At 35.2% G+C, this 16,019-nt stretch overlaps 1 protein-coding gene across 1 annotated transcript in view; it reads right to left on the bottom strand.

The window, feature by feature from the left end:
• The window catches only part of LOC115211949 (S-crystallin 3-like), a 26,296-nt gene extending 10,517 nt beyond the window's left edge, over positions 1-15,779 (bottom strand). Inside the window, exons 1-4 of the mRNA XM_029780712.2 lie at positions 15,647-15,779; positions 12,268-12,363; positions 5,413-5,528; positions 1,216-1,245 (exon numbers count right to left, since the gene is read on the bottom strand). Coding sequence (XP_029636572.1) covers positions 1,216-1,245; positions 5,413-5,528; positions 12,268-12,363; positions 15,647-15,779 — 375 coding nt within the window. The remainder of the gene's footprint in view (positions 1-1,215; positions 1,246-5,412; positions 5,529-12,267; positions 12,364-15,646) is intronic.
• Positions 15,780-16,019: the final 240 nt, after the last annotated feature.

Below are 16,019 nucleotides of genomic sequence, written 5' to 3'. Positions count from 1 at the left end.
CTGCCTTCACTCCCATGTTAACACAAAAAGCGTCATTGTATAAACATAAAAATATTAAATAAACAGAATATTTAAATATATTTACACACTCCAAAGTTTGTAACATCATACGACTATAAATGCATCTATGAATTCATATATACCAGTGCTTGTATATATATATATACATTCATTCATTTACATATATATATATATATATATATATATATATATATATACATACATATATATGTATATATGCTTCTATGAATTGGTTTTCTTATTGTCTATGTGTGTGTGTGAGTATGTATGCATATATAAAAGCAGTATGTAACTTCAGCAGCCTTCACTTCAATGTCAACAAAAAAAAGAAAAGGTGGATGAAATATATCTGTATCAGCGTGAAATGAACAGAATATACATATACACTTACATGCAGCAATATGCCTGTATCCATATGGAGGTATTTGTATATGGTGACTACAACTTTTCGGAGGAATTTATGCAAATATATTCATATGTGTATGGCTGTTGTGTGTGTGTGTATGTCTGTGTGTGCATATATATATATAAATACATACATATATATACATATATATATGTATATGTATATGTATATATATATATATATATATACATACATATATATATATATATATATACATACATATATATATTTATAAAGGTATATATATATATATATATATATATATATATGTAAGTATATATATATATACGTATATATGCACATTTATTTATTTATGACATTAAAAATCTATATGTAAATATGTTTGTGTGTCTGTCTGTGTGTGTGCCTGTGTGTGTGTGTGTGTGTGCGTGTGCATGTGTGTCATACATTAATACGATGCAGCTTTATTGCCAAATTTATGTGCCTTCGCAAGTACATTCAAGTCCGTACTTCCTGGATTTGATAAATATTTAACAAGACAGTATTCGCAAGGAAAAGATATTGAGTAATGAAAAGTAACAAAATATTAAAAATATAGACCCTTACACTATTACAGACTTCACTTACATACAAGCATGCATATATATATATATATATATATACATGCTTAAAAGTATATGTCTGTATATGTGTATAAAATTTGTACTTTATCTTTTCTTTGTGACAACTCACTGAGTTTCTATGAAATATTGTTCCCGAATTTATTTTTTCTTTTTGATAATATGAAGCATAGTGACGAGAGGAAACATTTTAAAGGATTTACTTACTGACATGTTCATGTTGTTTGAACGCTGAAACTGAATGATAAAAGGAAACAAGATTAATCACATTGAAGGCGTATAAAAATATAAACCCATTACTGCGGATTTATAAAATGTTAATTTGGGTGCGTGTCATGAGAATGTAGTCGAATAGCTATTTTTCATACATCAGAGCCATTTGCGCATATACAAAAACAATACATACATTCGCACACAATTATACACACGCTCGCACGGACACACGCGCAGGCACACGCACCCACTCACACATCTAGATAGATAGATAGATCGATCGATCGATAGATAGATGGATAGATAGATAGATAGATAGATAGATAGATAGATAGATAGCTGTATTGGGTCATCTTATGCATAATGCGGTTTTTTATACTTCTGTTTTTTTTTGTTTTTTAAATTTATATAAACAAATTTCTTTTAAATCTAAGATATACCCTCCTTCATTTTCTACCATCTATCTGGTTAGTCTTGCAAGGCCCCTCTTCTAAAATTCACTTGTCCGGCACGAAAAATACTACTCCAATACTGTACTTTCCTCGTCTACAGAATTCATATTTTTTCCCGTCCAAATGGTTTTGAAGACTGCAGAATAAATGATAATCAGATGGGGTAATTAACGTCCAAAATAGTTGGTGGGGCATCGTTTCCCATTCAAACTGCTCCAGCATTTGGAATGTCATTCTCGCTGTATGTGACCGTGTATTATCCTGATGGAAGAACACCTTTCCTCTTGAAAACAAAGATGGTCGTTTTTCTCCTAGCGCTGACTTAAGTCGCTCAAGGTGCTCGTTGTAGATCTCCTTTGTTATAGTTTGGTTTGCGTTCAAAAGTTCAGAGTGCACTAAACCTTTAATATTTCACCAAATGGATAACAATGTCTTACGTGACCATTAGCCTGGGGCGCCGGTGTTTCTCCCTTACTTACCCACAGACTCGGGGCTTGACATTTTTATAGAGAACTCATTTCTCGTCACCAGTCTCTACTCGGTCTAAAACAACGTTCATTTGTGAGAAGTGACAGCAAAGAAGAGCACACATTCATTCTCTGTGAGCGATTAGACTCGGAAAGTCTGTGAGAAACCCATTGACCCAATTCACTGGATTTTCCGATGGCACGCAGGTGTCGATGAATGGTTGAATGACCTAATCCAAGCTTCTCTGCTAGTTCCTGAACACTTTTGTTCCACCAGGGTTTGCAGGATGTCCTCGTTGAGCTCTAAAGTTCTTCTAGAACGAGACACTTCTTTAGGATGTAGTTTCCGGTTCGGAACATCTGAAATCACTGCTAACACTGGCTTACGTTTATTGTCCAGTCTCCATATACTGCATTGATATTCCTCGCACTTTCCGTTCCGTTGTTACCTTAAATATCCCGAATACGCTCCTTTATCATTTCCATTATAGATTTGAAAAAATAACTGTTAAAATTTCTTGCAAACTTGCACTACTGATAAGAATAAGGATAAAAATTACTACCTGCTTTTATGCAAGTTGATGCATGTAGTTTATCCTGTCCCCCTCCGACTTTTAGTTCATATAATTTAAAAAGCTGCATTATTTATAGCATGGCCTAATATATATCCTATAACTATAAGTGTGTGAATGTGTGTACGTACATATGTATATGTGTGCGTGTGTGCGTGTATCTGTATGAATATATATATATATATATATATATATATATATATCAATACACACACAGACACATATATACAGCAAACAACAATAATAAGATACGTTTAATAATTGTAGCGATTCCTAACTTAATCTTTTGACAGAAGCGCAGTTTGGATTTATATCGATCTCACCTAATGGCTGGTATATTCGTAATTCGATTCCGAAATACATAAGACAAATTGTACTCAATATGAATAAGAATAGTAATTTCTCCAACATATTTTGTCGGAAACGTTATTGTTGCTGTTATTAGGCGTCTTTCTTTCAGCTATGTTTCCATTTTTGAGTGTCGGATATGTCTTGTCTGTGGTTGTTTTTTTATACCCATTTTACGTTTTCTATCCAAACAACGTACAAGCCCCGTTCGTTATTTTGGGGTAGGAATACGGGGTCTCTGGTCGTATTTCCTTATTGCTTGTGTAATGTGTATGACTTAGTATAAGGGTCCTATACACTTTTTCTCGTCATGATATTTCATCTTCAGTTTAATGTAGCATTCAGTATTCGGCCAGCGTTTTCTTACACATGGATATCTAACTCCGTTGCTACGGAGTATGAGTAAGGTCAGAGAGAGAGAGTGACTACTATACGATGACACTGAAGGTGAATCGTCTCCTTAAGGGGAAAGAACCGTTACAGGCTTTGTATTTTATCTTGACAGGTCTTTTATAAACAAATAGTTTGTGGTGTTTCACTTCCTACCGCTTACCAACCATAATAGTAAAAGAAACTTTCCATTACGATTTCACGACCAGTCGATCACGTCATTTTTGAATTATGGTTAAAATTCTAAGTCGTAATCCCAAAAAAAAGAGGGAATTTTCATAGTTATGAAATCACGAAGAAAGCCCTGTTGTTAAAAATAAAGCCCTTATGGATCCTGTTAATGGTCAGGGTCTAAATTCAACTAAATGAAACGGATTTCGTGTCATAAATTGAAAATAATCATTTCGTATTTTTTTAATTAAAGTTTGGATTATTGACAAAATTTGGACGAACTTAGACGCATGATCCAAAAAGCCAATGAGGGTTATCGGAGGCGTGGTTATTTCTAGTTTAAAACAATATTTCTCAAACCGCTTCTATAATTCTTAATGACGTTACTCTCTACTTCTCGCCAATCCTTCAGTCTAATTCACATCCTCACACTCAGCTATACAATAAAAAAATTATTTCTCAAGAAACTGAGTAATCGGTGAATGTAAATGGATTCATAATTGTAAAGGTCTAAGTAAAAGGTTTTAAAGGAAAATGGGAATGAATGAGAATTATACTTGAATATACGCGTGTGCGTGTATACACACACTTATCTGTACATATATACTTATATTGACACATATATATGTATGAGTATATCTGTGTGTGCTGTGTGTGTGTGTATGTGCGTGAATGCATATTATTTATGCACGTACATACGTATATGCATACATTCATATAGACATATGCCCGTGGGCATATGGCGTAGTGTTGTAAAAGGTGTTGTGCAATGATCATACTTTGTTTGGTAGCCGAAAGATTACTGAATCTTTTGTTATCTCATGCTTCAAAATCGGCAACTCAGTTTTCGAATCCAAAAGTAACATACGCGCGCGTGCACACACATCTATGCATATATGTATCAATCTATTGCGACATATCACGTAATGTCACGTCATTAGACGACTTAAAAGGTTACGGCAATTTCTTGCCGAACGAACAAATATCTGTGTTCACATAAGCTCACTGCATTAAATCGATGTTACCGATACAGGTGCACTATTTGCCACATGTTAGATGGCGAAATGATCGTAGGACAGTCTGAAATGATGTGCTTTTACTCAAGAACACAACGCAAAGCCCGGTCTGGGAATTGAAACCATGATCTTGCAATCGTGAGTGCAACATCCTAACCACAAAACCATGGGCTTCCACATATATACATTCACACGCACGCGCACACACACACACACACAAACACACAAGCATCTGTGAGTGTGTGCACATAATATTTTATTGCGTGCAAATATATGTTTGTAGGAGTAGTAAGTAGGAGCACTCCATCGGTTGCAACGACGAGGGTCCCAGCTGATACGATCAACGGAACAGCCTGCTCGTGAAATTAACGTGTAAGTGGCTGAGCACTCCACAAACACGTGTACCCTTAACGTAGTTCTCGGGGAGATTCAGCGTGACACTGCGTGACAAGGCTGGCCCTTTGAAATACAGGTACTACTCATTTTTGCCAGCTGAGTGGACTGGAGCAACGTGAAATAAAGTGTCTTGCTCAAGGACACAACGCGCTGTTGGGAATTGATCTCACGATCTTACGATCATAAGACGAATGCCCCTAACCACTAAGCCACGCGTCTTCACTAAATATGTTAGAAATAAATGACTTTTGATAATCTTCCTGCCGAGCAAAGTTGTCTATTTATCAAACAAAGGAAAAGTCAACATGAATAAACGTCAAGTGAGGTGGACTCGTGAAGGACTGAATAACGAATAAAAGTAAAACGTGTTCTGGCTTACCATCATTCTTCCATTATTGTCTTGGTACATTCTCATGTAGTCATCCATGATATCGTAGAAACAGTCTGAGATATAGTCGATTCTGGCCATTTCCATGTTATTCTTTCCATGGAAACCTACAATGATAATACATAATATTAAACATTTCAAATATTGGAACAAGGACACCAATTTCGGATGAAGTTGTAAGTCGATAACATTGACTCCAATGCTCAGCTGTTACTTTTTATATCGACTTCAAATGGGTGAAAGGCAAATCGGAACGTTAAGCCGGAATATATGCCACTAAGCATTTTGTCCGGTGTTGTAATAATTCTGATAGTTCCCCACCTCAATAATAATCATTTCTGCTGTAGGTAACCGCCTGAAATTTTGGTAGTGGGTTCTAATCAATTACATTGAACTCAGTGTACAACCGCTACATATTTGATCGACTCCGAAGAAAGAAATGCAAAATCGAATTCGGAGGCATTTCTTCTGGTTGTCGCTGGTGCAGTTATTCGAGTGTTGTTGATGGTTGTGTTTTTAGAAATTGCTATGGTAACCATCGTTGTTGTTATTGCTGTTGTTGATGTTGATGTTACTGATAATGTCATTGCTGGTATTGTTGCTGCTAATGTCGCTGTTCTTCTTACTGTTATTGTTGCTTTTTATGTTTGTTTTTGGCGTTGTTGTTGTTGCCGCAATAACATTGGTGCAATCATTTGGATTTTCAACCTGAGAATAGTTTTCCTCATCTCCATGAGCTGAAACTGCCTCATAGTTTGAACTCAGAACATTAAAAACGGAAGAAATAGCGCTAGGCATTACGCCCGACTTGCTACCGTTTCTGCCAGCTCGCTGCCTTAATAATAATAATAATAATAATAATAATAATAATAATAATAATAATAATAATATCTTTCGATTTCGGGCACGTTAGGGCGGCGGAGCAACGGGCGACCGTGCTAGCCGCAGTTTGCCATCTTTCGGGATAATAATAATAATAATAATAATAATAATTCTTTCTTATTTCTAAATATAGAAGGGACAAACAAGGACAGACAAAGAGATGAAGTCGATTATATCGACTCCAGTGCGTAACTGATACTTCATTTATTGACCCCGAAAGGATGAAAGGCAATGTCAACCTCGGCGGAGTTTGAATTCATAACGTAAAGACAGACGAGATACCTATTTCTTTATTATCTACAGGGGGCTAAACACAGAGAGGACAAACACGGACAGACGGACGGAGTAAGTCGATTATATCGACCCCAGTGTGTAACTGGTACTTATTTAATCAATCCCGAAAGAATGAAAGGCAAAGTCAACCTCGGCGGAATTTGAACTCAGAACGTAGCGGCAGACGAAATACCTATTTCTTTACTACCCACAGGGGCTAAACACAGAGAGGACAAACAAGGATAGACAAATTGATTAAGTCGATCACATCGACCCCAGTGCGTAACTGGTACCCAATTTATCGATCCCGAAGGATGAAAGGCAAAGTCAACCTCGGCGGAATTTGAACTCAGAACGTAACGGCAGACGAAATACGGCTACGCATTTCTCCCGGCGTGCTAACGTTTCTGCCATCTCGCCGCCTTTCTTTCGCCGCGTATAGTTAAAAGAATTATTTCTACTATACTAACATAGCCTGAAATTCTGAGGGAGGGGATTAATCGATTACATCAACCCCAGAGTTTCACTGGTAATTAACTTATCATCACCGAAAGTATGAAAGGCAAAGTCGACTCAGAACTTAGCGACAGGCGATATACCTCTATGCACTTCACCCTGCGTGCTAACGATTTTGCCAGCTCGCCGCCTTAACAATCATAATAATAACAACAGCAGCAACAATAATAACGGAGCTCTTTTTGCAAATTTATCTTATTTGGAGGCCAATTCAATCGCCTATCTAAGATTTGAACTGTGAAATCACTTATTGGATGATGAATAAAAGGTGGAAGGAAGAATACTGTTATTACAGTCAACATATTGTAAATGGACATCGGGTACGTTTCTTGCATTATAAATGCATTTGAAAAAAGAGATTGAATAGGCCAAAAGAAATGAGAATAGAACATAATTAACATCGTTTAATGGACAGTTGATATTTCTAGCATGGATTTCATTATAATTGACTGGAGGTTTACGTCACTTTTGTCTGTATATAAAGGTTAGCTTTAATTAACAAATCATTATTGAATATTTCACTCAGTCATGCAGAGATGATGAGTCACTTGCAGTCATCTTTATTGTACAATGATTTGGTAAAAACATGTGAAGAATATTTGAATTGAAATTGTTACTTTCAATCGTAATCCATAGAGTGGTATTTGACTGGGTGGAGGATTATGTGTTGAACTTTAAAGATCGGATTTCCAATTATCAAATGCAAATCATGATTCGGCATAGTTTTTCAAAAGACCACGAGTTACTTCTATTATGCAAATCAGCTATTTATTAATTTTTTTTTTAATGAATATTGATGATTTTCGGAGAATGTAGAACGGATTGAATAAAAATGAGAAGTAGAGATGAAATCGTATTATAAAATTCTGTGCTTTATTCCGATTTGGTAATTTTTAAACGATGCCATACTTTTTATTTGAATATGAAGTAAATCTGGGGATAATTGATCAGGTTTATTGATGGTGTCTTTGAATCGAATTTGTGTTCTCAATGACGGAATGGTCTGTAAATTATGTTTAGCGATTTTAAAACATAGAAAACGTTTCGCATATTTTGTGTAACTATCTGGTAAAAATATTAGATCAGTTTGCAAATATATTTATCATCACACACCAGAATATACACTCATATAGTATACTTAACTAGGCATTTAATAAAAAGGAGTCATTATATTCTGCTTAAAGATTTTGTAACATCGAAAATGTTTTGCATATTTAGTGCATCTGTTTGGCAAAAATATTAGATTACTTTTGAAATATATCTCTTAGCGCTCACCAAAATATATACTCATGTCGCAAACTTAACGAGGTATTTTACAAAAAAGGAATGCGCCACTGCTATAAAATTTCAAAGCAAAACCATTTGCAAAATATCTGCATAATCTTCTAGGTGAAAATTATGTTAGCTGTCTGCTAAAGTTATTTTTGTATACTTCATATGCGAAAAGCATTTAGTAGTATAATATTCTAATTATCAACTGTGCAACTGTCTCTTTAGAAACAACTAATTCTGCAAACTATTTGCGAATATTTCATTGTTATTACTAGAAACCGGGCTTATGTCTAAATAGTATACCATTATGATAGATTTCAAAGAATTCGGCATGAAATACATCTTTTATCAGAATAATCATCAGCATTGATTTCAAAAAGAAACTAATACGTTAGACTTAACTTTTGTAAGTAGTTGAGGTGTATATATAAGTGATATATTTCGATGTGGTGTTTAAAGTAAATTCATAATAAGGGTCTGTGATGGTATCATAAATGGCTGTATAATATGTTTTAAACTAGAAGCGAGGTAAACAACAAATATTAGTTATCTTAATGAATTACCAAAAATCACAAATAGACAAAATACATTGATGACATTGATGAATTTTGAAGATATTCGGGTTGCTATAACGGTAATATGCGGTGGTGAATTAAAAGATATTGTATTTTTAAGCAATTTAGCGCTGATAGTAAATACGCAAGGGATTTAAAACCTAATGGCATTCATGAACAGTTTGCGTCAGAGGAATTCAAAAGAAAAATGATATTTTGAGTTAAGTTAAAGGCTTGTTACGAACATCTTTTCTAATATATGCAAAAGGCCTGAATTTTGATGGGCTGGGGAGGGCTAGTAGATTACACAGAACTCAGTACTCAAGTGGTAGTTATTTTATCGACCCTGAAAGGGATTAAGAGCAAGTTTAACCTTGGTGGAATTTGAACTGAGGACGTAAAGCCAGACGAGACACTGTTAAGATTTTGTCTTGCGTAATAATGATTCTGCTAGCTTGTTGCTTTTAACAGGCAGATTATTATAAAATCTTATTTTGAGTTTTGTTTAATGAGTGGGACGACATCCTTGACAAAAGTTTTAACTGAATAAATATGACCTCTGAAATAAGAAACTAGTGTGTTTCTATTGTTTATGTAGAATGATAAATAAATATTTATTGATATGGCTTTAAGCGTTTGATAATCGATGGTATCATTTTCGTGTTGTAAATTGCTGTAGGTTACCTAGCGAAGTGGCAGATTCGTTAGTCTCGGATAAAATGTTTTGCGATAGCTGCTCCTACTCGCTGTGCTTCGAGTTCAAATTATACCAAGATAGACATTGCCTATCTCATTTCGAGGATGATAAACGAAGTACCAATCCAAGGCAAGGTGCTGCTAGATGTGTAAGAACTTCAGACCAAATGCGGTGCAGGATTTATTCCAGATTTTGCCTTCTGATTTGAAATGCTACCATGACGTTTTTGGGTAGTAGACTTAACATGACGCCTAGTTTAACAAAACCACATAACACTATAATTGCCACCGCCGTTGTATGCATTCAAGCCAGTTATTTGCCTCCGGGATAATTTGCACTTTCTCCCCATTAGTTTCGGAGTCCCACACTTACTGACTAAAAGATGAAAATAGAATAAAATGTGAAAAAATATACTAATGCATTTCACTACATTTTTATGATACGAATTTAAATCCATCTGCGTTTTATTTTGCTATCAAGCATTCGATAAAGTAAGTACAATCGCATTGTGCAGACATTTGCAATAATCATTATCATTAGAATTTCTTCCTTATTATTCTACTTAATTGATATTATTACAACAGAGAATTATACAGATACAGGTGACAGAAACGTAGCGTCCTTGGTGCAAATGTATTGCTTAGATATGATTTTAATTAACCACTCCACTTTATAGGTCAGACCTACAGAATAACCTTTAACGTTATTAGCGAATGATAAGGAACGAATAAGGAATGAAGAAACGTGAATAATTGGCGCTTACTAATATGTAAACTACAGTTGCGAGCAATGTAGTTATAGTTTCGCACCATCTACGATCAAACTCATCCAGTTATATCATTTTACACAAAGTGTAATTCTACTGGGAGAAATGTCGTTTGAGATATTTGAAAGATATTTAACACATGTTGAGAGCAATCCCAGATCTCAAGAAAACAACTGATAAAGGAGAGGATCTTAATACCTTATTATTATATCTGGATTCCTTAGTTGTTGTGTAATGACAAGTGAGATTTGAATGATCAGATCTATGCTCAAACGTAAACCAGCTGCAATCATTCTGTCTTTATTTCATGCAATATATCTGGGACTGTGTTATTCAAAGTCTGTTTTCTTTCCTATTATGGTAGGATATGATTTTCAAACTTAGTTAATACTTCTCGTAGTCATTCTATCCGCTAGAAATGATAATCTTCTATAGGAAGCAGCTGCGATGGACAGCCTTAATGTTCCACCTGAACAGTTATCTGCCAACAGCTTCAAGAAGGCCACTAGCAAAGAAAAATTCCAAAGGGCTGACAATCTTGGAAAAATGGATTGTGTGGAATGAATAGTACGGATCCTAGTAGTGGGGTGTCTGCGAATGTGAAGAAGAAAGTGTGAATCGAGAATAGGTATATGAAAGTATCAGGTGATCAGCCAACTCCGAAAAAAGAGGTTTACTGAATTACAGAAGAATAGGCAGAGAGAGAGAAGACAGGAAGTATTTAGGCCAAAGGTTGGAATTTATTGGTGAATCACTTCATAGCATTGAGGCGAATAGCATTTCTCATCATGTGATCTATGATATTTGTTTAGTACCCCATTCTGGGGTTCACCTGAGATTTATACAGGGTTAGTTGATTTTCTATTATTTTACGAACCTGAACAGGAATACCAGACATTTTAATGCAATCTGTGATATAATGAATATATGTATTTGTCAAGGAAGATACTCTGTTGATGTGTGGCCTAGCATTTGTAATTGTAAGCTCGAGTTCAATTTACGTGCACTCTATATTTAAGGAAGGCGGGCACATAACAATTTATATATATATATATATATATATATATAATAGGGTTTGCAGTATTTGTTTTGTTGAAGGAGAATATTTTCGGACACTCTATTCATGATGTAATTACAGTTATGACTTGTAAATTTAAGGGACAATGAACGATGTTTTCATCTCTGTAAGAGTGGTGATGGTCGTTGGAAGCGATGGAAAATAAATAATTTATTTGGAGGGGGTCGGTAGACAAAACTGAACCCTGGGTCACATCAGAGTTGAATAGCGAGGGTCTAAGATAGCTCTGTATATATATTCTATGATGTTTCAAGGGACAATTACAAGATCAAACACTTATTACAAGATCAAACACTTAAGACACACGATAGTGATCAAACACCTTGTCAGTTGCCAGAAATAGCATCAGACTGTCCATTGACCTTCTTGTCTTAAATTAAAGATGCGTTAAATTATGTGGTGTACACAGTACAACTTCCAAGAAAAAGACAATATGGCTTCAGGTAAGTGTCTTCTGAACAGTGGTCTGTTCTGTCAGTATCGAGTTGTGGTTAAAGAATAACAATAGCATCAACAAAAACGCCAGACGGACAGAGACCTCTGACGGATATTCTTATCAAAAATTCTCATGACAGACACTGAAGAAACAAGCATTGATTTCAACTAGTACAAATACAAGTCTCACCAAATTTCTCGAAGATTGGGGTTCTTGTGGTGAGCAACATAAAACTGTAGTTCTAAAGTAGAACTGAACTGAAAGTCAGACTAAAAGTAAGGATTTAGACTTAAGATATTGTTCATGGTATGTATATAGGTAGTATGTGGCAAATCTTATAGGTTACAGATATTACTGATCATATGTACTTACCAAATTCTCGAGCAAGGTAACGAGAAATAGACATACTCTGCGGGATTTGGTATCTACTGTCGACTTCAAGTATTGGCATCATACAGCAAGGCATCTCTGGATTGAATAAACAAAACATTAAAGATTTATTAGTGAAAAGTAAAAGCAACAACGTTGATAAAAGATGTTCATCGTCGAAGTAGTTAAAACGTCGATGATTTCCAGATAGTTTTAAGCGAAGAGTTCCAAATTTCAGCTCATAGATCGGTCAAGAGATCTTTTTTACTCTTTTACTCTTTTACTTGTTTCAGTTATTTGAGTGTGACCATGCTGGAGCACCACCCTTAGTAGTGCAAATCGACCTCAGGACTTATTCTTTGTAAGCCTAGTACTTGTTCTATCGGTCTCTTTTGCCGAACCGTTACGTTACGGGGTCCTAAACACACCAGCATTGGAGGTCATACGATGTTGGGGGACAAACACAGACACACAAACATACACACACACACATATACATATACATATATACGACGGACTTCTTTTCATTCGCAAGGCTTTGGTCGGCCCGAGGCTATAGTAGAAGAAAATTGCCCAAGGTGCCACGCAGTGGGTCTGAACCCGGAACTATGTGGTTCGTAAGGAAGCTATTACTTCTGATGAAAGGGTCGAAAACTGATTAAGCCGATGCACAATGTTTAAGCAACAAAAAAACAGGCAAATTTGACATGTTTGTAGGTACACTAAGTTTATTCATACATGCATACATACATACATACATATATAATATATATATATATATATATATATATACTTGCAAACACACGCACAAATGCACACAAACACACACACATGTAAATGTATATATTTATATATATATATATATATATATATATATATGTATATATAAAATCGAAATATTATTATTATATTCATTGACAGTTGTTTAAAGTAAAGGCTGTTTGCCTTTTCATAGTGACTAAGTGTGAGTGTGTGGCATAAGCGTGTGTATGTGTGCATGATATGCAGGAAGATTCGCAATGTTTAGTGTTTATGTGTCTAGTGCCAGTAATGAGTAGGTCCATAAAGGGACGATTGCTACTGTTGTGTAGACCAGGAAAGCATCATTTCTAGCTAGCTGTACGACACAATATCTATGTTCTTATATTTATATATATATTTATATTTATATATATATATTTATATATATATAAATTAGAAAAAAACACCTTTTATCAATTCAATAATGAAAATTAAATTATACCACTTAGAAAAATTACATCTCATAGAAATATTAAATGCATAATTTAATTGTTTATTATTGAATTGATATACGGTGGGGTTTTTTTTCTAATTTATGTATATACATTATATTTTGTGAAATTTGATTTAGTATTTCTAAATTGAATTTTTACCTGTAAGTTTGGAAAAATAATCCCTCATATTATGGATATATATTTATGCATGTATGAATTTATGTATGTATATTTTAAAGCACCTCATCAGATGCTGGTTTTGTCGTGTAAAACTCCCTATTTCCCAATGCACTCTTACCGGAAGATTTGCAGTGTATAGTGTTTGTGTGTCCAGTGACAGTAATTACACTTCTGTTTTCCATGCACTTCGAAGAATTTTCACATCTATCCACAATCAAGGATACAAATTACAGGTACAAAACCATATACCAACGCCTGCATATCACGCACACATACACACGCTTTTGCTACTCACACGCACACACTCACACTTACTCACCATGAATATAGTTGGAGCATTTTAAATGTATCCCCGAAAAAAAGGGATTTGACGCAGCGCAATCCAATTACAGTAGGTGTTAGCAGTCTGTGCGTTTAAGGAGTGCATCACCTCTATGCGTTGTCTCAACAGCCACAGTAAAAATCGCCGCCTGAAACTCCTTTGGGTTTTTCATCTTTCACAATTAACGTGAAAATCCTACGTCAGAAGAGCCTTCCTTTGATAAGTGGACAGGCATTTTACACAGTATCATATGTACAGGAAATTATTTAAAAGACATAACATAAGTGCCCCATGTTCCTTGTATTAAAAACTAGAAAAACTGCTTCATGTAGATTTAACAGTAAGTACACATATGGCGCACAGCAGTTGGTGTAACCCGATAAAAGCAAGGGAGTGACACACATAGGAATATGTTGGTGCCCAGGAGAGCTTAATTCAGGCCAGACTAAATATTCATAATTCTCCTTTTGGAATCAAAAGGAGCTGCAAATTTATGCCATTAGCCATATATATATATATATATATATATATAATATATATATATATATATATATATATATATATATATATATATATATATATATATAGATAGATAGATAGATAGATAGATAGATAGATAGATAGATAGATAGATAGATAGATAATAGATAGATAGATGGATAGATAGATAGATAAAAGGCGGAAGAAACACCGTTACAAAAACAACTGAAAACTGCTTGGAACAGTCTGAGATACATCTGAGTGGTAGTAGACGCTGCTTGCTTTGTATGGGCAGGGGCAATACCATTCTAAAACATACACCCGGTTCGCTACTTCCCTGACCTCAAACAGCAAAACAATTATTTGCTGCCCTCATGAGATAAAATTCATTTTGAAACTTGTTTGTCTTCCTTTTCTAACTGGAGAACTGGAAGCATGTACATATGCACAGCTGAGTCGTCAACCACAGATGACATCATTCCATAAAAAGGCAGTACTTCATTCTTTGAGGGAAAATATAAATTTTGCCTCTTATTCATTGGGGTACATTTTTATCGAGCGAACCAGGACTACATATTTAACTCTAAAATAAAAGATACTATTCGTTTCTTGTCATCAATAATTCCTAGCGGAACAGTCGACGAAAAATCATCCTTAACATCCTGACCCTTTATATTTCACAACCGGGAATATACAACTCGGCAATATACATATGTACACAAAAGCACACGCCACATGTATATTTATGTGTGTGTTTGTATGTGTGTGTGAACATATATGTGTATACAAACAATGCATGTGTGTATATATACTTATCGACATTGCATTTGCATAACAAGTTCGCATTTTAATCACTTTGCTTCAAATTCAGTCACACTGCGTGGCACCTTGGGTAAGTCAAGTCCCAGGCAGACCAATGCGTTTTACGAGAATATATACGATGAGAGTGTGTGCATTCCCATCACTTGTGAAACTATGTTGGTTTGTTTACGTCCCCGTAAACTAGCATCCCGGCAGCAAAATGCCGAGAGAATATGTTTGAAACTTCAAAACAATGAATACTCAATGAATTGATCGACTGAATCAAGACGGTGCATAATCATGACAGTAGTGGAATGAATGAAAGATGTAGAAGAATAAAAGAATATATAATTTATGCACTTACTGCTTCGCATATCCTTCCATACTGAACCTTCAATTCTGCGGTCATTATACTGAACACCAGCAGCTGCAAACAGCATACGGCAGATCTCAGCGCGGCCACGATGGTTGAAATAGTGGAGAGTATAGGACGGCATACTTGGAATATGTTTTAGTGTTGTTATCTTTGAAGTTGCAGGTAGCTTTAACGTGGTTCGCTTTTGTAGTATTACTGTTGTTTTGCTATAGAGTGTTGGTGATGTTTATCTATAACTAATATCAGGAGCCCGGGAGATCTGGTGAAATCACGTTACTCTACTCTGTGAATATGTGAATTCTTATGCGTATTTATATATTTATATGAATGTGAAAATGAAGATTACACATGTATTTCTTGA

Source organism: Octopus sinensis, linkage group LG5 (assembly GCF_006345805.1).
Source record: "Octopus sinensis linkage group LG5, ASM634580v1, whole genome shotgun sequence".
NCBI classification, from domain to species: domain Eukaryota; kingdom Metazoa; phylum Mollusca; class Cephalopoda; order Octopoda; family Octopodidae; genus Octopus; species Octopus sinensis.
Note: the sequence above shows the minus strand (reverse complement) of the source record. Positions and strands in the feature narration are given on the sequence as shown.